This window comes from Myotis myotis, unplaced genomic scaffold (assembly GCF_014108235.1).
Source record: "Myotis myotis isolate mMyoMyo1 unplaced genomic scaffold, mMyoMyo1.p scaffold_m19_p_30, whole genome shotgun sequence".
Lineage (NCBI taxonomy): Eukaryota > Metazoa > Chordata > Mammalia > Chiroptera > Vespertilionidae > Myotis > Myotis myotis.
In genome coordinates, this window is record NW_023416336.1 from 745,134 (window position 1) to 771,165 (window position 26,032).

The 26,032-nt window shown below is 45.7% G+C and overlaps 1 protein-coding gene across 2 annotated transcripts in view; it reads right to left on the bottom strand.

Annotated features, from left to right (window-relative positions):
• Positions 1 to 26,032, bottom strand: part of AFF3 (AF4/FMR2 family member 3) — a 498,351-nt gene that overhangs the window by 397,202 nt on the left and 75,117 nt on the right. The window contains exons 3-6 of one of the 2 annotated variants that reach the window (XM_036302283.1): positions 14,141 to 14,215; positions 11,686 to 11,806; positions 10,413 to 10,725; positions 9,901 to 10,286 (exon numbers count right to left, since the gene is read on the bottom strand). In XM_036302283.1, coding sequence (XP_036158176.1) covers positions 9,901 to 10,286; positions 10,413 to 10,725; positions 11,686 to 11,806; positions 14,141 to 14,215 — 895 coding nt within the window. Of the gene's footprint in view, positions 1 to 9,900; positions 10,726 to 11,685; positions 11,807 to 14,140; positions 14,216 to 26,032 lie in introns of both variants that reach the window. The other variant, XM_036302282.1, reaches the window with a different exon arrangement.

Consider the following 26,032-nt stretch of genomic DNA (forward strand, 5'->3'; position numbering starts at 1 on the left):
AAAGTAAAGAAGGCATATTATAATGTAACAAACATTACACAATAGGAATGCAGAAGAAAAGAAGCTCTTCAATGGCTGGCGCCAACTGTAGAGGTGCAGAACTTGACCTTGAAGAAAAGATGGAGCATTTCAATTTAAGGTTTCTAGTTTCACAAGAAATTGAGTGATAAGATCCCTACCTATAGCTACACCACAATTCCATGAAGAAGTATTTATCTTCTTTCTTACTAAAATTAGAAAGAAAAGATGGACTAATTAATCATTTATGCTGAGATTCAACTATTTGAAAAAATAAGCAAGTAAGTAAAGACAACATATCAAAATAAATTCCAGATAGAAAAATTTTCATCTAATTCTTTACGGTTTCATATGTTAGACTTAACATATATATTAGAGGCCCGGTGCATGAAATTCATGCACTCGGGGAAGGGGGCAGGGGGTGTCCCTCAGCCCCCCCTGCACCCTCTCACAGCCCAGGAGCCCTCAGGGGATGTCTGACAGATGGCTTAGGCAGTGAGTGGACCTAAGCCGACAGTCAGACATCCTTAGCGCTGCCACGGAAGCAGAAAGGTTCCCGCCACTGCCGCTATGCTCGCCAGCCGTGAACCTGGCTCAGGGCTTCTGTCTAAGCAGCATTCCACCTTTGGAAGCACGCTGACCACTAGGGGGCAGCTCCTGCATTGAGCATCTGCCCCCTGGTGGCCAGTGCGCGTCATAGTGACCGGTCGTTCCGTTGTTGGGTCGATTTGCATGTTAGCCTTTTATTATATAGGAAACACACACACATACACACACACACACACATATATATATATATATATATATATATGTATATATATATATATATATTTGTAACCATAATTACAAAGGAAGAGATCAAAAGAGATACAAAATTTAATTTCTCTATTATAAACAAAGGTTAGTTAACAAACGGAAAATTGCTTGTAATATAGTTAAGAAAGGTCAATTTGCTTCATATTTAATTAAGAGCTCATAACTCAGTAAGAAAACATATAAACACTTCAACAGATAAATGGGTAAAGAACATGAACAAAATTCACGAAAGATTATACAAGAAAACTTTTTGTTCATTTTGGAATTATAAATTAGATGTCTAACAATTTTTCCTTGGAATAGATCCTATCTGCACAAAATTCACATGTAAGTTCATTCAGGGTGTGGGTGCCTCTCCATGCCCCTCCTCGTGACCCTCCGTGCCAGCACACACCTTGCTGCTGCGCCAGGGCGAGTTTAGGCCTCTGCTCTAACAATCCCTCCACTCTACCTGGCATTTCCTTTTGCCAGATGCCCCAGCTAACTCCCTCATATCCTAGCCTCACTTTATTCTTGCTCAAATCTTACTGTCTAATGAGAATTATGCAAACCTTCCTTTTCAATATTGCAACTGGCCCAGCCCCCTTTAGTCTGCCCTGCTTTTTACTTTTTCCAGAGTACTTATCACAGATTATAAAAAGGATAAAAATCAAATGGTAAAGGAGCGACTTAAATAGACTGTGATGAAGCAAGGAAGGCTACTCTGAAAACACATGCTTAAATGTACTGTAATTGGGGTGTGTGAGGGACTCTCAGACACTTTGAAATCCCAGTGGGTACAACTAAAGCTAAGAAATGTAAGTTATGGAAATGTTGACTTGCAGGTCGACATGAGGAAGGGTGAGAGCCACCCTGAGAGGGGAAGGTGCTCCAGGAGGGTCTAGGTTCCCTCCTCACTGTGGGTGAACACAGACAGGAAGAGACCTGACAGAGGTGCCACAGAGAGCCAAGCATCCCACACTGATGCTCCCCATGAGACCTTTCAAGGCATTTTAGAACGGGGGTGGGGGGTGGGAGGGGAGAGAAGTGGCTGGCCTTTGTTTTCAGGGCTTGCAAAAATAGCTGAAAGCATCCATTTATCTATTTTCCACTGTTCACCTTTCTGTCGCAGAGATAAGGGGTCAACCATTTACTGTGTATTAAAGTCAGGCCAAGGGCTTTGTGGACCCTAAGGCTATGTAACCAGCGATATTTCTGAAGGACAACAGGTAAACAGAGCTCTGGATAAAGATGTGGGTTACGTTCGCATCAATTATGAAACAATGCATTACCATGAGTGAGTGGAACAGACACCGTGACAGAAACGGGATCGATGAAGCCCGTAACGACATGCCGAGGAAAAGGCCCCAGGGACGTCCTGGGAGTCAGGACCCGCTGGAATCGAGGGCGGCCTCTAAGAACTCCACGTGCTCCAGGCTCTTTTAAGCCCACTGCAATGTAATTCATGGGGCACAAAGTTATGAAGGCCGGGGCCCAGCCCTCCCATTCCTGTTCACCTCCTCCAGCGCCCTGTTCCCACCACCTCCCTTTGGCTACAGCACATGCCATGTGGCCAGAGAACACAGCGTCTGCGGCAGCACAGACACGCAGCACTGGACACGCTGCCCCCGAGCCAGGACGGCTGCTCATGAACACAGAACAGAGAACCAGGAAAACGAGGCAGAGCACACGGCATCGCCGGCAGAGCCGCTGCCCGCGGTAGCCGGTGTTTCTGAGGTCGGCACAGAGCGGCACAGCTTACCCCACGGGGCTCGGTTTACACACATCGGTAAGTGTGGTTCTGTTTCTCTGTGACAGCCACTGTAAGTTGCAGGTGAGAAGGGTATGGCTCCTCTCTTCCCAGAGAGGTGTGGCAGGAGTTACCGAGGCCCCAAGGAGCGGGGTCAGTGACTGGAGGGGAGTGGGTTCTTTCACTCGTATCCTTAAATTAATGGAGCAACTCAATGAATATGTACTGAGCAGCAACTCTGTGCCAGGCACAGTTAGGGAGGCTTCAGTAAGCTAAGCAGTAAAAACAAAAGGGAAATCCTTGCCTCTAAGACACTCAGATTTTAGTGAAATTCATCCACCTCACCTCAATTTCTGGATTCCGAGCTCTCAAAGCCTCTAGAGTTGAGCCCAATAGAAGGTAAAAGTGAAGCAAACAGAGCTAACATAATTATACTATTATGAGTTATTATTACTGTGGATTCACTGAGTGCTTACTATGCGTCAGTCACTGTCTTAGCAGTGTAACGTATTAAGTTATTAAGTAGTCATAAGAATGCCACCGATGGGTACTGCCGCATTGAATTGTGCCGTGGAAATAGAGTGTTTACAAAGGTAATCGAGTTAAAATGAGGTCATTAGGGTGGGTCCTAACGCAATCTAACAGAACACCTTCCCGAAAGGGGAAATTTGGACAGACACACAACAGAAGGAGGACAAGGCACAGACATGGAGAAGACAGCTCTCCGGGCCTAGGACAGAGGCCTGGAACCGACTCTCCCTCACAGCCCTCAGGGGAAACCACGCCTGCCGACACCTTGACTTCAGACTTCCAGCCTCCAGAACTGCCAGACAATTCATTTCTGTGGCTCCAAGCCAACCAGCGTGTGGTGCTTCCTGACAGCAGCGCAGCAAGCCGATCAAGGTGCAACCAGGACTCCTCATCACGCATAAAGCCAATGAGACACCGGTCACCCGGGGAGCAACTGGACTGAGAGTCAAACTCAAGACAATCCAGCTGCAGCAGACGCACTCCTCGTTCTGCCGGAAAAGCGGCCATTTGCGCAGAGAGACGGGTCCTGAGCGGCAGGGGGAGTCCACGTTCATCTCCCAGAAAGGCACTGCTCAGCCCAGCTACACATGCTATCGGTACTCCGTGGCTTCGAAGAGCTCTATCTCAGCGAGTCATTCTAAGTACCTACTATCTGAAATGTTTAGCATTTTTCCTCAGCCCACATCCTGTTGATTCTGTATTTCATTTAACTGGAGATACAGCTCAAGTGTGACATGTTCCATAGAGAGGATAGCTCAGAAAAGCCAGCTACACAGAGAGACAATTCTATCTCAGCCTCGTCATAAAATCGCAGGGGGCCAGGCATTAAATGAGGGAGACGCAGGATACTCAGGCTTTGCTAGAGTAATCCAGGATCATCTGTGTCTTCAAAGGCTTCAGTTATATCTAACAAACACAAAAGAACTTTCAGAATTTCATTTTTCTTTCCCTGGCCACCCCCTCTCTGTCTCTCACGTGCACACAAAACCACTTCCAACAATACCCCATCTCCATATTTTGTTTGCTGTTGCTGTTTCAGAGGTATTGCTAGTAAGAATAACATAGCCAATATTTCCCAAATGCTTACTACATTATCAGGGTGCTTATAAGCAAGTTACACACTTTGCCTCATCTACTCCTCCCTCCAATAACGCTGCCAAGCACGTCTTATCAATTTCTCCCCTTCACACGTGAGAAAACTGAGGCCTGGCTGTTAAACAACTTGCTCCCACCCGCGTGGTAGGTAGAGCCAGGATGTGAGCCTAGTCCTGGCTGGTCTGCATAGCAGCGGTCCTTCCACTGTGCTCGCACACAATTTCCAACCAAGAAAGGACAAACTACAAAAAAAAAAAAATAAGAGGCTTTTCTCACTGGGCTGTCCAGGGTGGGAGTGATGCTGAATCAAACGTCATCTTTGCAAGTGGCTCCAAACACAGAGATCTCAGGCTCTTGATTAGCCCCAGGGCTGGAGTCCACACACAAGGTTGCAGTTTAAGGGAAAACAGCTGTAGTCTGTCCTGATGCTTTCTGAGAGAGAAAGCTTTATGAGAACTGAGAAAATATACAGGAAAAATGGAGTGGGGCTTGCTCACAGCCTCCCCTGGGGGCCGGTTCTCTCCTCAAAGCCTCCAGCACAGGGAGCCATCTCCTACCTTACAGCTAGGACACTACCCTAAAGAAGCCCGAGAAAGGGGATGGAACAGGACACATTTTAATATGCATTCTTCAAATTCTTAAGTGATTAAGTGCTTTATCTTTTAGGGCCCCACTGGCTAAACATAGAAGTACCAAAAAATATGGCAACATTTCCACTTGCGAGCCTTCACGATGACCTTCAGAATGACCCTTCTACAATTCAGAAAACAGATGCTTTCATTATACACCTGAGATCAAAGTGTTGAGTCTTCACTCTTCTCAGTCTACACGGTACAAGTTGTGCTCTCGGGAAGAGAAGGGAGGACGTGCATTACGGGACAGGAGGCGCGCAGAGCATAACTATCGGTGCTGTTGCTAAGCCACACTGTCCCGCAGGACATGGCTTCTGTCTCAGTGAGTGAAGGGGAACGGTGACCAGGGGAGTGGGGAGGACGAGTCCATAACCGTCAGGGAAACCGAGTCTCCAGGCTGGCCCTCACCCTCATTTCATCGTGAGCGACAGCGCAGCCCGGCTGGTGTGAAAACACCAAGCAGCTCAAACGGGATGAAGAACTTTAGACCAGCACGAATATGGAACGCACATATTGCTCTGCAGATGCCTTTTTCCTCCGACAGGCTGCTGCCGACTTTAATGTGGAAGAATCCATTTTCATACAAAGGTAGCCAAGGGTGACAGGAAATAGGAAGCCCACACCATTTATCTTCTGTGAACTTGAAAAAAAAAATCACTTAATTGCTTTTCTAGGAAGCTATTTTGTAGAATCATGGTACTTTATCTTTCTGCTCTTATTCGTGGTATAAATGGTGATGTTAAAATGACCACTGTGAAAATGCGATGATCAACCAATACGTTTTAAGCTATTTAATTACTTATTTTAACAAATAAAATTCTGATCAACCAAAAATGGTTACTCTGTTCTTCTGGGTGAATTCTGAAACTCGTAATACACAGTCGATCCACTGACGTTCACCTTTAGGTGTTCCTCTCCTGGATTCCTTCCTACCCTGCCTTTCCAAGCGCTTCCATTTTCAGCCACCACGTCTACCTATGAAATGAACGGCCAGCGGCCTGACCTGAGCGTTTTGGAGCACCCCCGCTGAACTGATCTCGCCCAACAGCTTCAGAGCCTGTGCGACCACCTGATGTCTCAATAGCACTGCAGACTAGACTTTTTCAGTGTTGTCCACCTCCCCTGGCATTAGACATTATTTTTAAATTCCACAAAGTTTGAAGCGAATATAAAGCCCTCTTTTCACATCTAAAGTTATCAGTTAAATAATAATTTATCATTATTCCATGATCCAAAGACAGATACACTGAAAAGCTGGTGACACATCAGCTTCAGGGCCTCCTGAGCAGAGGTTTCTCCAAGGCCCAGGAGGGCCCTAGGAATGTGCTAATGTATGTTCTTGTAACAATTCCAGGAGAAAGGTATTTTTTATTCTGTTTTTCCTAAAGAGAACCCCCCCCCCCAAGACAGTGTCATCTTTAGGTCCCACAAAACCTGTGCCTGGCCCTCCAGATAAACGGTCCCCCATCACCTGAATCCTGAATTACGTGTTAAGGGCAAAACATTAATTTTGTGTTTGCGTGTGAAACAAAAAGTCATTCACTTCAATTGGAAGTAAGATGTCGTGTGCCCTACCCTAGAACATTCTAGCATGCATGCTCCAGTCATTCGTGAGGTTCTCTGACTCTCACCTAACAGTAGTCACCCTTCCAAGTGACACTCCAGGGAAGGCTCACTTAATGAGGGGTGGCATCAAGAGTAAAAGATGCAGCTATAACAACAAAAACATGTTTTTCATGAAACACACAGCCGAGCTGGGAAAAACCAGCCCGGAGGCAGGTGTACCAGTTAAGGAATTCCCTTGAGGTCTGTAACTTCCACATCAAATTGCACTAAATTTTTCTACACTAATTACCTATTACTGAGGACTAAAGAATTATAAGAAATAACTCGCCATGGCAGCAGACAGAGTACAGATGTTGTGAGGGACGAATGAAGCATTTACAAGTGTAAAATCGGGAAAATAGAGTCACCAATTCTCTATTGTTAAAAATAACAGAATGTTTTTCTACTACAAGGACTATGAAGGTGAGTGAATTTTCCTAGGGCAAGACAGACAATTTTAAATTTAGTTTGGACCAGGGGTCCTCAAACTTTTTAAACAGGGGGTCAGTTCACTGTCCCTCAGACCGTTGGAGGGCCGGACTATAGTTTAAAAAAAAAATATGAACAAATTCCTATGCACACTGCACATATCTTATTTTGAAGTAAAAAAACAAAACGGGAACAAATACAATATTTGCATTTGCATGTGGCCCGCGGGCCGTAGTTTGAGGACCCCTGGTTTGGACTTTAAGTGACAGAAATTACAAAGGAAAAGCTAAGTGCTAGCACCTAATTTATTCAATTGCTGTAAATTTCTTGGAGGCAGAGACCACATCTTAGCTTTTTAAAAAATATTTTTCACATCAATTATACCTAGTCCTTGACCTGATTCTTCTCAGGAGGAATGTGCCTATACAACACCATACAGCTATACCTGCACCTTCCCTGTCTTTGTCATTTTTACCTAACACTTTCTTTTAGCCCCCAAATTCTTCACACTGCCCTAAGTCTTGCTCAACAGCTAACATCCTGAAAAAGTATAGTCAAGATACAAGTTCCATTCAGATCATTTCTTCTGTCAATTTCCCTAAAAAACACATTCTCTGCTTCACTGGAGATCAGTCAACTATTTATAGAGGATATTTTATTTTTTAAGTTCTTTTATTTTCTACAAAAAATAAAAGCAAGTATTCCCTCAAAAGTAAAATCTGATTGGTTTGATAAAATTATTTAGTTTCTATGTTAAGATTGTGGATTATATGGAATTCCCTAAAAATAATGAATGATATACCTGCCAAAAGGTACTTCTTAATTTCTTAGAGTAATGTAAAAAGAAACAAACAAAAAAAACACCTTTGAGTTTAAAGGTTGGGAAATGTAACTTACAACTACCACCCTGCTACTAACTGGAAAGAGCCATTTTGTAGTATGATAGTGGGCTGGTTAAACATAGCAGTATTACAAAATTCAAATTACCACATTTTCCATAACATGCGATGCTTTCTACTAAAATAAAGACTGCATCGCGCCCCCCCCCACCACTGCCACCAAAAAATCCACCGATTACAACTTTGTCCTATCAACAACACTTTTTCTTACCTCTTCTCTATCAATGCATGATTGCCCTCTTTGAAGCGTTTAGCATAGAATGTCAGGAAGAAGCAAGCTGACTGCATATGACATTATACGTGGGGGAAGTGAAACACTTCCTGCACAAAAGCACTAATTTCTGTCGGGCTGACTCTGTCTCAGGCCTTTCCCCCCTGCTCTGATTACTGAGCACAAGTCCAGTATGCCATTCTCAATCTGGCATCCTGAAAGTGTCCACGTTATTAATGACATACCCAAAAACCTAAGGCAAACTAAATAATTACTTGCATAAGGCTGAACTGGCGATCAAACGCTGGCTTATAACCAGAGCTTTGTCAACTCAATGGGTTCCAAAATAAATAAATTATTACAGAATAAATCTGAAGTTTCTTTGGTACATAAAAATAATTTTAACAAAGAATCACTTGGGATTGAAATTATAAAGGAATTCCTGATGGTTGCAGTCACCTCTGTTCAAGGATACACCATGGTTTTTGTTGCCATTACAGGATCATTTGATAGTAATAACAAAAATCAAAAAACTTACTGAATTCAATTTTGTAAGGTGAGATCTATGTGTGTTTCCTACAAACTTTTAAAAACATAAATGCAAAAACGAAGAAAAAAACCATAAATGCTTGCAGAAGTTACATTTTTGTTTCTATTAATTTCTAATGAACATTTTCTGGGGTCCATCATAAATGAATTATCAAAAGATGTTACTGGCTTCTGGTATAATTTCCTCATTAGAACCTGTGTAAACATCTCAAAGTAAAAGAAAAAAGTCTTGTCTAATTAGGTAATACATTGGCCTCCCAATTGGTGCATGGCACTTTCTGAGATGATAGCTCAGAAATGGTTAAGCTCAGCATTGTAGGGCATTCAAGGAGATACGTTAAATCATCTGCTTCATTTGGTTATGAGATCAAATTAAGACACAAAGATTAGTCTGGCCACAGTGTTACTCATCTTTAAAAAAGAATATGTCAAAAAGAAAACAAAATCTTGAACAGTTTCTAAGTACAACATTCCAGAACTCACATTTATTTCAATTATTACACCTTAATCACAGTAAAATAAAACATGTGCAGTCATATTTCTTATTCCTGTGCTCTTGACAACTGTCATCAATTAGAAATATAGTATGAGATATGCTTCTCTACAACAAAACTTCCTTTTCCACCCAAATTTCTGTTCAAGTTACTAGTCATGGACTCTTTGCTACCTCAGTGACTATGCGATTTGCTTGTTTTAAATTCTAGTGTTCTATCCATCCACACATTTGAATAAAGTCACAATGCAAACCAGGAGAATCTGAACTAAGATATTTCGCTCTCTTCATGTAGCCTAAGATAATTTTACAGGACACAGAGAGTCCTTACTTTATTAATTAACACCAATGAACCTGGGTCTTAAATATTATAATAAAGATGGGACATCTGAATATTTACCATAATCAGCATTGAATCATTTAACAATTACTTTCAAAATCATTCAGAAGTTTACCTTCTAAAGTTTGTCCTGGAACATTCCAAAACTGACCAAAATATTAAATATCTGAACTATTTTACATAAAAATTCACCTCTTTACATATGAAAAATTATAGTTTGTGAAGTACTTTCACCTTTAGTATTTAATATCTCCATAATACTGGCTTGTTTATAAGCTATCCCCTGAACTGCATTCAAGAAGATATTCCTTCCTGAACTAACAGAGAGACACATACAACTACATCTGTTGGAACTTAACAAGTCTGCCTGAAATCAGTTGATTGTAAGAAAGCGTTACTTATGCGTACATCCTCCCTTACTGACCGCTACAAATCCTACCACGTGAAGGCAGTCACACACTGAAATAAAGAAACCTGGGAAATGAATTATCAGCGGTCAGGTGGACACACAGAACCACGCAGATGCCCGTAGTAGTCATGAGAAAAGACTCACCTCCGATGGCTTGGGGATGCTGAACTTGGAAAGCTTGGCCTTGGCTCTGGTGGACTCTGGCTTGGCGGCCGGGACGCCCCTGTATGACGTGCAGTGCACGCTGGTTTCCGTGGACGACTTCAGTTTCGGAGACTCATCGGGAGCCTGATCTTGGCCATCCATCGGCCGCACGTAAGCAGTCGGTTTCTGCTGGACCAGGCTGGGTTTGGAAGCCAGAGATGGAGGAAAGTTCTGAACACAGTGTCCACTGCCGCTGTGCTTGGCTGCCATAGCGGGTGGTCTTTCCTGGGTCTGAAGACCCACCTCTACATTGCACACCTGTTTGGCCCGTGGCTGCTGCCTGCCAGCGCCATCTCCAAGCAAGGTCCTGAGAGAGCTCTGTTGTGCTGAGTTGGAAGAAGAAGGAGAGGGGGGTGAGGGTGAGGGGGTGGACACACAGTGGTTAGTCTTTTGATTGGGGTTCTTTGGAGGAGCAGATCTGGTCAGATCGATCAACCTGTGTCCGCGCTTACTTGCTCTCTGTGGGCCGTCGGGAGGCGGGTGCCCAGCCTTCTGCCAGCCCACGGTGCCCCTCTTACTCTGCTGCCCGGGCACAGCCGCTGGTGTGGAAGATGCCGTGCTGCATACAGAGGAGGCCTGGGCCTGGGCTCTTGAATCTGCGACAAAATGTTCCTCGATCTTGTTCACAGCAGCCTGAGGAACCCCAGGTTTGGGAACGCCAACGAGATGACTCTGATTAGATCTATCAGTTAAGAAGTCCTTCATTTCATCGTAATTGCCTAACGTATTCTGGATCCGGTTGGAGAGCTCATCCCCCTTGTTAGTCTGGAGAAAGAGAAAGCACACCCTGATATTAGAGACCATGGGAACACGGCAAACAACGGCGGGGTGCCGTTATCGACCACAGAGCTGCCACATGCAGAACGCGAGCAGGAGATGAAATCTAAACCGTCATCTCTGAAGAAGCCCGCCGGCATTCGCTGCGCACCAGACCCAGAGAGCTGGCCAGGGTCGTGGCTGCACAAAACGGCGCCTGTCCTGCAGCCTGTGCAGCCGCTGAGTACGTGCAAACTGCACTCTTGCACCTCCACACCATGGTCCGACTGAGGCTCTCCAGGAGGGGACTTCTTCCTTTTTGTAGTCCCACTGGAAGCTTTTCTTACAAATTCAGATTTGGCTCAAACTGTTCTCTTTCCAGTTTCTAACTACATAATTATTCTTGTCAGAAACCCAGAGTGGCAGGCGAAAGAAGTTAGAATGAAGTTTAAATGAACATAGGCTAAATATGCAAGAAGCTACGAGCTTAAACTACACAAGCTCCATGCGGCCTGAGACACTGGGATGACATTCCATTTTGGAAGAGTGGTTATATTTCTGGCCTTTGGTATAAAGGAAAACCAATCCAACAGTTTCTTTCTTATTAGCCCTATCAAGTAACCCTGGGACCAGCATGATCCACGTGTGACAGATATGTAACCCAACCTCTTTTAATAGTGTTTGCTTCCTAACACCTTAGAGAATATAACAAATAGCACTGACTTTGAAAATCAATGCAGAGATGACATATATGTTACCGATAAAAATTATAGCAAGCAGATCTCAATATTGATACCAAGATTTGTGGGGGAGACCCCCATTCTTAGTGTCAAGGTTGCCTTCCCTTGGCTGAACAGGCAGAAAACTAATTGGAATTTGATTAGGCGACTCTTTTGGTCAAGACTGTCATCCCGGGGGTAGAGGTGCCAGTGGGCGAGGGGTGGAGATAAACAATGGAAAACCATCTACCTTGTAGGGTTCACTGAAGAGGGAATAACTGGAATTAAATGTGCCATCGTCCTGTTGAGTCTCCTGATTTCTCCTTTCTCGTTCTTTCCTCCGTAACACATTTCTATCTGGTTCATAGACACTGCATCAGGAGAAAGAAAAGAGAGTAACTACACACAAACATTAAAGGCTAATGTCCAGCATGACATTCACCCAAGTACAGAAGTCTGGTTCACGGACAAATGGTGATGATGACAAGAACATGGGTCCGGTTAAAGCTAGTCTAACCAAGGAGTGCGGGCTCAGGTGTCGGATAATTACAGTCTTCGGAAGGAGAAAAGTCCTGAGGACAAGTCCCAGCCAGCGCCAGACCTCTCTGCATGCCCTGTGAGAGGGGAACTGTCTAAGCAACTTTGACAGGAGAAGGCTGAGAGTAATCTCAAGGCAGACGGTAATTACTGCAATGTGTAAATAGGAATCTCAAGCACATTTCCTCCTATGACATGGTCCCCGTGTGTTATGTGGGCATGCTCCTGTATTTTCCTTTCTGTTTTTTTTTTTTTTTTTTTTTTTTTTTTGCATGGCTGTGTTTCTGTAGTGATTCTTCCATTAACTGGCTCCCTAAAGAGCTGTTAAACTCCATGCTGCAGTGGCTTTCACAGTTATGAGCCTTCTTCTGATCTCTGTTAATCAGTCAAGTCGTCAAACTAGGACTGAATCAATTCTTCCTTTTGATATATTTGACACTATCACTCCTCCTAACTATGAAAAATGTGCCAGGAGGAAGGGATACGGGCAGTGAAGGGAGAGAGCGGAAATTGAATTATGGCGTGTCATCAAGGAACCCGGCCTTTTGTTGAAGAACATTAATATCTCTTCTCCTAAAATGCAATTATGAAATGACCAGACACCAGCTAACTGGGAGGACTGAGAAAGAAACAGTGTTCCTTCCCCCTATTGGGGAGAAAAGAAAGGGCCTAATGTAACTAACAATGAGGAAGGGACCCGAGTAGTGAAAGGAGGCGGCACGCTTGTTTTCTTCAGCTCAGCAGAGAAAGAAATCCGGCCTAGCGTAGGCACGGAGCTCGCGCCACGGGTGGTAAAGAGCCTGCGTGTCCCTCAAAACGAGCACGGTCTTCGTTTCCTAGCAGAAGCATTTCGCTTAAGTGACCTTGCCATCGTTTTGCTTAGAGCTCCCGCTTGGTCCAGTGCGGGCAGATGCTCAAGCTGGAGCAGGACAACTACCTACTGACTGTGGGTCTCCCCTAATCAATAAGGTGATGACAAAATAGACAGGCTTCGTCTCTCCCCCTACCCCCACGCCCATCTTCATTATAGAGCAGGGCTGTTTCACGGTGTGGGGTACATGTTTAAACATGAAGACGGTCTATAAAGAGGGCTTCGCAATGGCTTTCGGTGCCACAGTCCAATGTATAGCCAGCAAATACCGTTAATAACTATTAATAATGAAAGGATCTGTGGGTCCAAAGAAGCTTATGAAAACAGTAAAGATAACCAATTCTTTAGTTAAACTGTTAACTTGGGTAAAAGAGAATATTTGTGTTATGTAGCTGTGGAGGGCACAAATAAAATAATCATAAAATATATACTGCCTATCCTCCTAGCTCTGCCCATGTGGCCAGAATATACTTTAAATGCGCTGTCTCCATGGTGATGCTAGAAATGCTCCGGGCAAGGCTGTGAGAGCACCTAGAGCCCTACATTTACATGTAAGAGTGAGGGATGTTAAAAAAAAACACACAACACACACACACAGAACATGTAGCCCATTAGCATTTTAATTTATCCTTAATAATTTACCCAAAGTTATTAGATTTGGGAGTCCAACCAGTGACCTTCATACAAAGAGAGACTACAGTCTGACCAACTGAGGGCCCCACAGCGCCTACATCCATCACCAAGCACTCTCTGGGGTGGCCCTGGTGGCACTGAATGGCATAGGGAGGCACAGGATGATGATGACACTCTCACAGAACCAGGCTTCCCGTTCAAAGGAGAGGATAGCATGGTCATGCCCTGCCATGGATAGGCACAACGTGAAACCCCGGCTTTCACGAACATTCCACGATTTCAAATGGAGATTTCTCTAAGGACACATGACTCATGCTATGGATGGACACGATGTGGGCTTTAGCCAAGAGAATTTCAGTTTCACTCTGAACTCACTACCTTTTGGACCAAAACCAGCAATTGCAGTAAGAAACAAAAAGCTTGCATTGCATGCATCACCTTCCTCCCTGGCCAGTGCCTACAGACACCTGGGAGGCCCCTATTGTGCTGACCTCCATGCACACAGACCCCCACAAACATGCTTGCTGTCCTCAGCCAGGTCAAGCCCACCAAACATATAAGACTGGTGTGATGTATGATATGACCATAGGTGACATGGAGCAGGCAGGTGGTCATTTAGGATGATTTGGGGCTCCCGAGAAGGCCCCCATGCCCCAAATAATACCTCCTGCATCGGCTGGTTGACGACTGAAATTCCACGACTAGAGAGTCACTCCTCTGGTTTAAGATGTCTTCACCCCTGTAAGAAACGCAGACACCACAGAAGGGAAAACATTTAAACCTGACCAGCCCTTGTATCTTAGCGTGGGTGAGCTGGTCTGCTTTTTGCCCCCGAGGGCCAAGCAGAGGATACAAGGACATCAGGGTGCAAAGGGAGCCCAAAAAGGAGGCGTTATAAGAAAAGGGAGGGAGTGTAGCAATGAAAACAAATTGATTAACCCCACCTGTTAGCAACCTGGCTTACATGCTCAAGACGAAGACATCAGGACAAAAGCCAAAATCAATTAGGCAGATACCAGACTCACTGCATCTCTAGGGTCAAGGGAAAGGATTGCTTCCCAATATGAAGTGAGAGGTGAAGAGGACGCTGCTCCTCCTTAACAAGATCTGCCTCACTCCCCAACCCCTTTAAGCTTGAGGGTCAACAAAAGCACCCCAAGGTGCAGATCACTGCTAGCTAAAGCCTCTGATGGGGTTCTGCCTGTATCCCCAGCCTATGCCTTCTAATACTAAAAAGGACTGGACACCCTCAGGACCACCTGCACATACTATACCAACAGAAATGCACTGGCCGTCTTTTTTTTTCCCTTAATCTCTAAAAGATCCTCACCCCAGGACATGTTTTTACTGATTCTTAGGTGAGAGTGTGTGTGTGTGTTGGGCGGAGGGGGGGAGTGGAGGGGGAAGGGAAGAGATAGAGAGGGAGAGAAATATCGACAAGAGAAACATCGACTGACTGTCTTCCTGTATGTACCCTGACCAGGGATTGAACCTGCAATCTTTTTGGTGCATGGGAAGACACTCCAACCAACTGAGCCACCCAGCCAGGGCTGCACGGACCATCTTTTATGGGACCACCCCAATGTGGTGTCCTGCAGTACCCTCCACACCATGAGATGAAAACCAAACGACCAGAATCATCCCCCAAGAAGAGGGGCGACTCTTCCTCAACGCCTCCCTCTCCAGTGGTATCTCATCTCCTCCCTTGGTAAGCAGCCCTGTGGTCTCCACCGAGCATTCAGCTCTTCCCAAGCACCCACCCTTATCTTTCACTAGAACCACACCCCCACGTGCCGTGTCAGCCTAGGCAGCTGTAATGTCACCTGCTTAAAGCAAATGTCATTGTAAACGGAAGCCTGGACTTGCCATCCCCACCTCTCCCTCAGCATCCGAACTTTGATCTCTTCTTCCAGTACTAAACATTTTGACTCATAAAGACAGTATCTTCTCGACAGCAAGTCCACGGACCCACTGATTACAGGTGACATCTGTGCAGGCGTCCGTAGTCCCAGAGGATGCCTTTCTTTTGACCTGTTGCCATTAACACTCAGCCCTCTTCCCTCCTCTGGGTTCACAGAATGTGAGGACCACGCCATTTGCTTTATTTTTGTGGTTGTTCGGCAGTTTATTTTGTTCATTAGATTCCACATACAAGTGAGATCATACAGTATTTGTCTGTCTCTGACGGGCTTATTTCCCTTAGCGAACCCTTCCCGTGACAGGCTGACAGCCCAGCCTCACTGCAGACTGAAGCGACGGAGAATTCTGAGTCCTGGCACGCCACTATACACGCTAGACTCAGGCAGGGCCTCGTGTTACGAGCTGTGTTTCTTTGTTACTAGCAGATGGTAAAATTTCCATCATCTGTAAAGCTGTTCCTGATTTCTGTGAAAATTACAAGAACTACACTCTTCAAATGTATGTCACCAAATGTATTCATTCATTTTGCATGAAAGTGGAGGCAGCCAACTGCTACAATGTTATTTATTATTTATTGCAGATGTATAACATTCCAGAAAACGAAGCTTTTTAATAAACTCCTTTAAAAAGAACACTGATTTTTAGAATTAAAAAATGAACAATAAAAATGTAATAAGAACTTCCTGGTCATTTCAATTGATTTGTTTTAATCTACATATCGAAGTATGCTGCAGGGCTCAGGCAAAAGTCAACTGTGCCAGGTAAGTAGGAATAGATGTTCAAACGTGATCTTATCGTCATTTCCAACATTAATGTAGTCTTGACCGTATGGTAACAGTATGGAACTAAATAACGGTAATACCTTTGAGCCTGATGGCTTCTCCCTTCCACTGAGTTCAAAACACTTCACTTACCTGTCCCCTAATTATCCTTACAATGTCCCTTGGAGAAAGACAATGACAGTAGATATTGCTAGATTAACTTTTTAAAGATCAAGAAACTAGGATAAAAGTCTGATCATTAGCCCTAACCGGTTTGGCTCAGTGGATAGAGCGTCGGCCTGCGGACCGAAGGGTCCCAGGTTCGATTCCGGTCAAGGGCATGTACCTTGGTTGCGGGCACATCCCCAGTAGGGGGTGTGCAGGAGGCAGCTGATCGATGTTTCTCTCTCATCAATGTTTCTAACCCTCTATCCCTCACCCTTCTTCTCTGTAAAAAACCAATAAAATATGTATTTTTAAAAAGTTTGATCATTAAAATGATATCATAAAGAAGACATTATTTGCCAGTGATACATCTGATAAGAGGTTATTTTCCAAAATGCATAAAGAACTCATACAACTTAACAAAAGGAACACAAATAATCCAATTAAAAAAGGGTAAAGAACCTGAATAGGCACTTCTCCCAAGTGGACATACAGAAGGCCAAGAGACATATGAAAAAATGCTCAAAATTACTAATCATCAGCGAGATGCAAATCAAAACCACAATGAGGTACCACCTCACACCTGCCAGAATGGCTACCATCAACAAATCATCAAATGACAAGTGCTGGAGAGGATGTGGAGAAAAGGGAATCCTAGTACACTGCTGGTGGGAATGCAGACTAGTGCAGCCACTGTGGAGAACAGTATGGAGTTTCCTCAAAACATTAAAAGTGGAACTGTCATTTGATCCAGTGATCCCACTTGTAGGAATATATCCTAAGAAACCCGAAACACCAATCAGAAAGAATGTACGCACCCCTATCTTCATAGCAGCACAATTTACAATAGTTAAGACCTGGAAATAGCCCAAGTACCCATCAGCAGATGAGTGGATAAAAATACTTGGTATATTTACACAATGGAATACTATGCAGCTATGAAAAAAGAAGGATCTCATATCCTTTGAGACAGCATGGAGGGAGAGTATTATGCTAAGTGAAATAAGCAAGTCAGAGAAAAAAAGTATCATATGATCTCACTTATGTGTAGAATCTAAAAAAAAAACAAAATAAACTGACAAATAAAATAGATCCAGAGACGTGTAAACATGGGAGAGACTGATGAATCACAGAGGGAAGGGGGTGGGGGGAGATCAACCAAAGAACTTATATGCATATACGCATAACCCATGGACACACAAGAGTGCAGTGAAGGCCTGGGGGCGAGGGGTGAGGTGGGAGCAGGTCGCAGGGGGTCAATGAGGGATAAAAAAGCACATCTGTAATACTTTCAATAATAAAGATAAATTAAATAAGTAATAAATAAATAATATTATTCCAAAGACCAGCAATATCTACAGTTCTTTCTTCCTGTCTGTCCAGGGAAGAGGAGCTGCCCATGAGCCAAGGAAGGCCACACTTGCTACACCCTGATGTCTACAAGCCCAATGTTCACAAATAGAGCTAATGAGCCCCATGGCAGCAACAAAGGACACGCAAAGCAAAGAGAAGCTCTTCCTCATGCAGAAAGAACTAAAAGGAGAATTCTGGAATAAAGCCTGGGCTGTTGTAATTTTTAATACTCCCAAAATAAAAGACAAAAATCAGTCTCTCTCCACAGCGCACACATGCAACACAGACGACTGGACTAGAGAACAGATAGAGAAGGAACTATAGATTCAAATGCAAGGCAGATGGTAGCACCTTTTTCACCATATCTGAGCCATTCATCAGCCCTGCTCCAACCTTTGCCCGCGCTGCCCTGCTGGATGGAAAGGCTCTGGGCTCATGCGGCCCACCTCCAGCTGAGCCCAGTGCTGACCCAGCTGACCCCGCTGGCCTGGAGAGACGGCTCTCCTCCCTCCTGCGCGGTCCATATGCCGCCGTCTGAACCTGAACCGTTGCTTGAAGCAAACGGCATTTGCCATGAAGGAGGCTTTCTGCCAAGGGTAAACACGGCTAACTGTACCCCTTAAGAAGAATCACCGAAGTGTTTTATTCCTTTAAAAAAAATTATCCTACCTACTGGTATATCTCTAGGGTTGGGATCCAGGAACAAGGGAACTCACGGAGAAGAGAAGGAACCACCGCTCACTTGTTTTGGAAAGAAGTTATCATGTTCTCCATGTTTAAAAACATTGCCCTCTTCAAACAGCAAATAGAACTACAATTCACTTTCGTCCAGAAGCATTTCCTGATGCCGTGGTGCCAGATGCCAGGGAGACAAGGAGGGCTGTGAGCAGTATTCGCTGCTGCTGAGAAGCTGGCCATCCAGGGGTGGGGGGAGGGGAGCAGGGAGACGGGGTGCATGCTAAGCAGAGGCTGTTGACACCAGGTGGCCAGGCACAGGGAGTCAGGATTGCTTCCTGGGAGAGATGGCCTTTGAGCTGGGCCTCAAAAAAAAGGCAGGTGGGGAGAGGGAAGGGAAAAGAAGGGCTTGGGATGCAGATACGGAAATTACTACCAGTGGCCTTGGAGAGTATTCAGCGGAGGTGAGCCCTGCCCTCCCTATGCCATCGTGTTTCTTTAAACAGAAGTTCCATTTCTCTGGTCTGCTCCACTCCTAGCCTGGCCTGGCCACCTCGCCCTACAGGTGTATCTGATCCCTTTCTGAAAGCAGGTTTGGTGGGGAGCAAGTGAAAAATACTTCCTTTACAGTTTGCATCAGGCCTGGCCCCGAACGGCTTGATCCCAGGGAAGACCATTTTTTCAGCCATGGAGCCGTCACGGTCCCGAGACAACATGGGAAGCTGTCCCTGCGGTGGGCCGGCGGCCACAAGGCAAACGGGGAGAAGAAGGGCCTGAGTGGAGAAGGGAGAGGCTTCCCAGAAACTCTCTGCTCTTCAGAGCGGCAGCCGCAGAGACTGTGTTAATTACAGAGACTCAGACACTGAGAAAGGATAGCAACTACTTCACACTGAATGAGTCAAACTAATTAACATCTCTTGTTATTTATAAAGCAAATGATAACAGATCAATCACCCTTTCTTAAGTCAGGGAAAAGCAAAGCTCTTGAAGTATACTTGCAAATCCTCTCCTCAGTCTACAGGCAGAGCTGGTGGAAGGAAAGACTGAAAGGTGGTCAGGGAGTGAGCAGGTGAGAGGAGCGAGTCAGGCAGAGAGATAGGCTGGAATCAGAGCTCAGAAAAGAGGCGATGATCCTCCCAAGGTGGTGGTGGTGGTGGCAGTGAGGAAGGTGAGGGTGAGGATGACTGTGGTGGTGGTGGGGGGGGTGGGTTTGATGATGGTGATGAGAGCAGTGAGGAAGGTGAGGGTGAGGGTGACTGTGGTGGCGGGTGGGGTGCTGAGGGCAGTGAGGAAGGTGAGGGAGAGGGTGACTGTGGTGGTGGGTGGGGTGCTGAGGGCAGTGAGGAGGGTGAGGGTAGGGGTGACTGTGGTGGAGGGTGGGGTGCTGAGGGCAGTGAGAAAGGTGAGGGTGAGGGTGAGGGTGGCTGTGGTGGTGGGTGGGGTGCTGAGGGCAGTGAGGAGGGTGAGGGTGGGGGTGACTGTGGTGGAGGGTGGGGTGCTGAGGGCAGTGGTGATGAGGGCCGTAGAGCAGGTTGAGGACCTGTGAGGAGTCAGGCAGGGCCACAGTGACTGACAAACACTGAAATGCTGACGTGCATCACTCTGCCCCGCTGGCTGACACGAGGCTTTTCCTTTTGAGTCAAGTCATTCCAGCTTCCATGTCTGTCCACTCCGTCCCCCCACAGCACTACGCGACTGCTCACCATCAACTCTGTGACCCCAACATTTACTCTGCATTGGACTCCTCAAAAAGGTCAGTCCGACCTCACCTGTTTGCTTCTGACCACAAAGGTTATATCAACCTCAACTCGATCTTCATGCAGTTTGTGAGCCCATCCAGCTCCGCCTTGGGGCTGCCGCCCTGTCTGAGAGCGGGAAGGGGTGGAAGGTGGCTGTGCCACGATCATCCTCCCACCCCGCCCCTGCCACAGCACGGTGACACTCGGAAACAAAGGGAGTCACAAAGTCACTTTAGCCCACACACATCCTGAAGGAAAACAGCCTTTTTGGATGATCTATGGCATCTTCCCAGACCTACCAGGCCCATTTAAATTTTTCCAATTACAACAACTCCCCTTTATAACCACATGCAACCACTGTGCAAACCACTTTATTTCATGCATTATTTCACTAACTAGTCTTCAAATCCCCAAGACACCTCATTCCCATCTACCAGCAAAGAAGCAAGGGGCTCTGTGGTTAGCTAACTTGTCCAAGCCCCACACCCAGGGGGCGGCCACGCCGGGGGTCTGAAGTCAGGCAGTCTGGCACCAGAGACCAATTCTGAGGCTCTGCTCCACTGGCTCTGCGGGGAGCTTGCCCACTGACAGCCTTTGACACGTGGGAACCCCGTCCTTTGTTAGTACACCAGCCAGAGGGTGGTGATTTTCAGATCATGACAATTTCAGTTCATCCTTCTAAGATCTGCTAAGCCTCCTTGGTGGATAGAAATTAACTTCAAGGATTCTTCTAAAACCTATAACATATAACTGGGATAAGCAATTCAAATGAGTCAGCACTAGCAGCTCACTAAGGCCCCAGTCCCTGAATTCTGTCCTGTGAGCTCCTTGAGGACTATGGAACCCATAGTAAATACATCTTATAGTAGAGCTAGCACAGACGAGCCGCTGCTACCATACGGTACTGGACACTTGTCAGTGCTTTACGGATCGTGCACTGAGTCCCAACTTCCTTTCCGACTCAGTGGAAATGAGGGCTGTTCCCAAATCTCTCTTGTAAATATGCTCCGGTGAGTTTTGAGAGAGAGGCCAGGTAAACGACCACCTTGCACACCCGAGGGTCAGCCACTTCTCCTCAGGGACCAGGAGTCTGGGTGCCATGAGAACAGCGTCAGGCTCCGATGGAACTGCTCCGCTCCGAGGTCAGTGAACGCCGCAGGCTACATGACAAGCAGCTTCCAAACAGGCTTTGCATACTATGGTACAAACAGCAGAAGTGCACTGGAGTTTCTTAGCAGGACCCTTTTCCTTTACCCTATAAAAGTTCCTTGGGATGGAGCAACTCCTGATGTACCGTCACCTCCGTGGTAGACCAGAGCACTCACTCGGCCCTGTGAGCCCCACCTGCAAAGTCCCTACCACACAGCTTCAGAGAGCACCGCCCCTCGGCACCGAGCGGCATCAATCACAGGCCTTTTCATGTGAGAGCCAATTCATTACTTTTCCTCCACCCAATGCTCAGTTAAATTTCATTTTCACTTTACAGCATCGGTTTCCAAACTTCAGCTCCTACGAATTTTAAAACCATATCAGGAAGGGTCCCATTTTTTATAGCAGCCTCTGTTTTAACCATACGCCCTTCCATACAACCCCCTGGATGCCCAGAGTCCTGCATGTGGTGCCTTAAGTCAGAGGGCACAAAGGAGGCTGAGTCAGTTGGGTCCGGCTCCTGGACGCCGAAAGACCCCGAATGTTAGCCATTAAAGAATGGCTCCTGCCAAGCTGGTGTGGCTCAATGGTTGAGCATCAACCTATAAACCAGGAGGCCCAGCTTGTGGGCTCAATCCTCAGTAGGGGGCGTGCAGTAGGCAACCGATTAATGATTCTCGCTCATCATTGATGTTTCTATCTCTCTCTTCCTCTCCCTTCCTCTCTGAAATCAATAAAAATATATTTTTAAAAATAAATTTTAAAAAAAGAATGGCTCCTGCTCTTCCTGCATCCAACTCCTCAACTTCTTTTCTTCCCAGAACCACCCAGGAGAAATGCACTACCTGGCTGAAATGGGATTTCTGAGAGGAGTAAGAATCCATCCAGGCTACTGCCATCTGTTTACTAACTAGCTTACCTGTGAGGTACAAACTAGCCAGAGGCTAGAATGTAAACAGAGCTAACTTTATGGGAAGGTAGTATTAGTGGGAATATAATAAATAATATTGCAATAACCATGTATGATGTCAGATGGGTACTAGACTTATTGGAATGATCTCATCATAAGATATGAATATCTAACCACTATGCTGTACACCTGAAACTAATATAATACTGTATGTAACTATAATGAAATTATTTTTTAAAAAAGGAATATGCATGTCCTCATATGCCTCCCGATGTCTACTCAGGCCAAGCTTTCAAGTCTTCCATGTAGGCAGCACAAAAGTGGAAACGACCATCACAGAAATGCTTTTATCAGAGAAGGAAGAGACCCTGATCTGAAGATGAGAATGACAGGTTTCAATACAGGGCAGTGGGTCAGCTTAGCTGGACGTCTCGGTGGATGAGGAGGGCAGGGAAGGACATAAGAATAAAAGTCCTCATTCTCTGAAAGAGCACACAGAACCCCCCTGAGAGATGATGGAGCCTCTACGCTCACCAGGAGGCAGAACCGGGGTGTCTGGGGCATGAGGCCAGGAGCTCAGTTCCTCAGCGGCAGAGAAACAGAAGCCAATGGGCAGATGCTCCCTCAACTTCTCCTCCTCCGACCTTTCCCGCCCGCATACCACCTCGGGGCTTCACACCTCTGTTCCCACTCCACTAGAGGCCGTCCCTCCTCCCGGCCACCTCCCCACCTGACTCTGTTCTCCCCAACCCCCCTCTCCTGCAGATGCCACTTTCTCCTATTTGGTCACCATCTCGGTCTCACCTAGCTTCTCCTCATCAGCAAATAAATCCTTCCAAGCCCTCCTATCTTAAAACAGAGAGAGAGAACGACAGTCGCCCCCCTGACAGTCTGTCTTTCTGACTGTGGCTCCCGGTCACAGATTTCTGCGCGGCATCTACACTTGCCGTCTCTCTCTATTCCTGGTTTTCTGAACCAGGCTTTCCTGGTCGTGCTGTTCGGAGCAAGGTCACCACATCCTCGCTGGGCAATCGATGGATGCTCCCACTGCCCAGCCTCTCACAAGGCTGCCATTTCCGTCTGAGAGGCTTTCCTCCCCCAGGCTCCCGGCTGCATGCTCCGGGCTTGCCTCCTGCCTCCCATGCCCTACGTTTCTCTCCTAGGCTGCTCCTTTAGACGTTGTTGTCACTCGGGGTTCTGTGCAAGACTTCATGCCTATGCCTGGTCCCTTCTCATGTGACAATCTTCCTGGGTGACATCATTCTTTCCTTGCCTTCGGGTGCCGTCCTTATGGAGGGATTTATGCCACCCAAATCTCTCTTCTCAGTCAGCTCCAGACCCAACTACCCCACTATCTATCCACTCGGTCTTGTCTACGGAGGCTTCCCACAGACACACACAGCCCGGCAAACTGACACTTAGTTCATCGCCACCCCCAGACCCGGACCCTGCCTCCCCTTCCTTAGCCTGTGTGGGCAGATGGCACCACTACCCACCTACCTGCTGAGGTCAGAAACACGGGCACCATCTTGACTCCATCACTGCCCATAACTCTACTCCTCATAGGCAATCAACCCCCAGTGCTGTCAGCATCACTCAAATCTGTTCCCTCTCCTCCGCGGCTACCTCCTCAGGCCAGGCCACCGGCTCTCAGGCCCTTGCAGGGCCTCCCAGGGGTCCTCCGGGCTGGTGTTCCTGCCCCCGTGCCATCGCTCCTCTCGGCAAAGCCGTGTGCGAAAACAGCGGCCTGGCTGTGCCACGGCCCTGGCTCCGCCCTGGCTCCGGGCAGAAGGCACTGCTGGCACCATGGCTCTGCGGGACCAGCCCCTGCTTATCTCCCCAATGCCAGCCAGTCATCCACCTGATGTCCATGCCATGGCCTCTCTCCGACCTACCTACCCCTCCTGAGCCTGAAGGTCTCAGCTTGTGATGCTTCCCTGTCAGAAACGTTCCTGACTTAATCAACAGACCCGGGTCCTGACAGGGGGGCCTTCATATGTACCACACAGAAGCCTACATTCTCCCATCATCACATTTCTTATCCCAGTTATCTGAACCTTTTGTTAAACACCTAGTTCCACAAGAAGGAGGCCTAGGTCTACTTTCTGTACAACTATATTCCCAGCACCTAAGATACTGCCTGGCACATAGTGGGCACTGAAAAATAATACATGCTAACTAAGTGTCTAATTGTTTTCTCCTTCCTTTTCAAAATTAGCCAATACACACTGCCAAAATCTGAGCAAACAGAATAAAAAATCCATTTGATCCTGGATCTTACTATGTCTTTTATGGTTAAGATTTTCAGAATGACAATGAAAATCATGATAATAGTAATAATGGGTAACTGTCTGGTGCTGGAGAGTTTTTAAAGAAAATTTTATTTGTTATCTTAACTATGCTTCTCAATAAACCTGTTATACAGCCCTTATTTATGCAAAACATGAAATTTTAATAAGTGAACATGTAAATATAAAAACGAAATGAGTCCTAGTTTGGCAGCTCAGTTGCACGTTCGATTCCCGGTCTACCTAGGTTGCAGGTTCAATCCCTGGTAGGGGTCCTTAGGGGAGGCAACCAATTAATGTTTCTCTCTCACATCAATGTTCCTCTCTCTCTCTCTCTCTCTTTCTCTGTCTCTCTCAAAGTCAATAAAAACATATCCTCTGGTAAAGATTTAAAAAAAGAAATAAAATCTCCCTGCCATAAATATTCTTATGCTCCTTTTACAGACAAAGGCTCTTTTATCAATGCAAAAGTGACTCTTAGAAAATGTAAATGACTTGACTAAACAACAACTACTAGAATCAGAATTTTAAATTTCAAGGAATTTCTGAGTAATAAGAAAAATCACTATTAAAATAGTACATTTAAATAAAAATTATTAAACAAACACTATATATAAAGTGGCAGTTAGACATAAAAAAGATATGCACGGCCCCTGCATCAACAGAGACTCTCGAGGACATTTCTCTGACTACCCCTGGTGATAACTCTGTAGTCAATGAAGCTTGACTTGGAGGTAGATGTTAAGAATTATGAATTATTTGAACTCTATAGTTCTATAATTCATTCTGCGCTACTGACACTGAAGATGATTGATTCTAAATCTCCGTGTAACACAGTGTCAGAACACCAACAGGTGTTCCCATTGCTGATGAATCACTCACAAGTCCCAATTTTAATTAGACATGGAATCTATCATAAAAACATTGATCCCCAGAACATTAGAAATGTTATATTATATCGTATAAGGTTACCGACACATGATGACAATTACCACAATTCTTTAAGAAATGTTATCAAGACGACACTCCTTAAGTTCACTCTGACAACATTCTTGCCTCATGTTACCTAAAAATGTCTTTGCCACCTCCTCCCCTTCTCCTTTCCTCTTGTCCCCTACCCCTTACTCTTTTATGTTTCCCATGTACACTCATTTACAACAGAGTAAATCCGATGTCACAGGCCAGATAGGCAGCTCTGGGACATTAAGATAAATTTATTAATGTGAAAAAAGCCTATGAAGAAAGCTCTTCCTTCTCAAAATGCTGTGCACAGAATGAACACTTAGATAATGTAGGATTGGTCGGGTTGAGCAGTTAGTGTCACATTACATAGGCAGAGATGGGTGACATCTCGCTTCTCTCCTCGTCTTTGATTTCTGCAGGTTCTTATCAATTAGCCTTCTGCTGAGTTAGCAGGAGGATTCCATTGTGTGTGCTTCTATCTTGATTTCCCAGCTTTCTGGGCCCATAGGTGTCTTCCCCTCCATTGGACTTTAGAGTCCACACTCTCAGAATTAGCTGAGAACAATGCCTGGCTCACAGTAGGTACTCAGTTACCATTTGTTGAATGAATAGATGGGTGGATGGATGCATAAA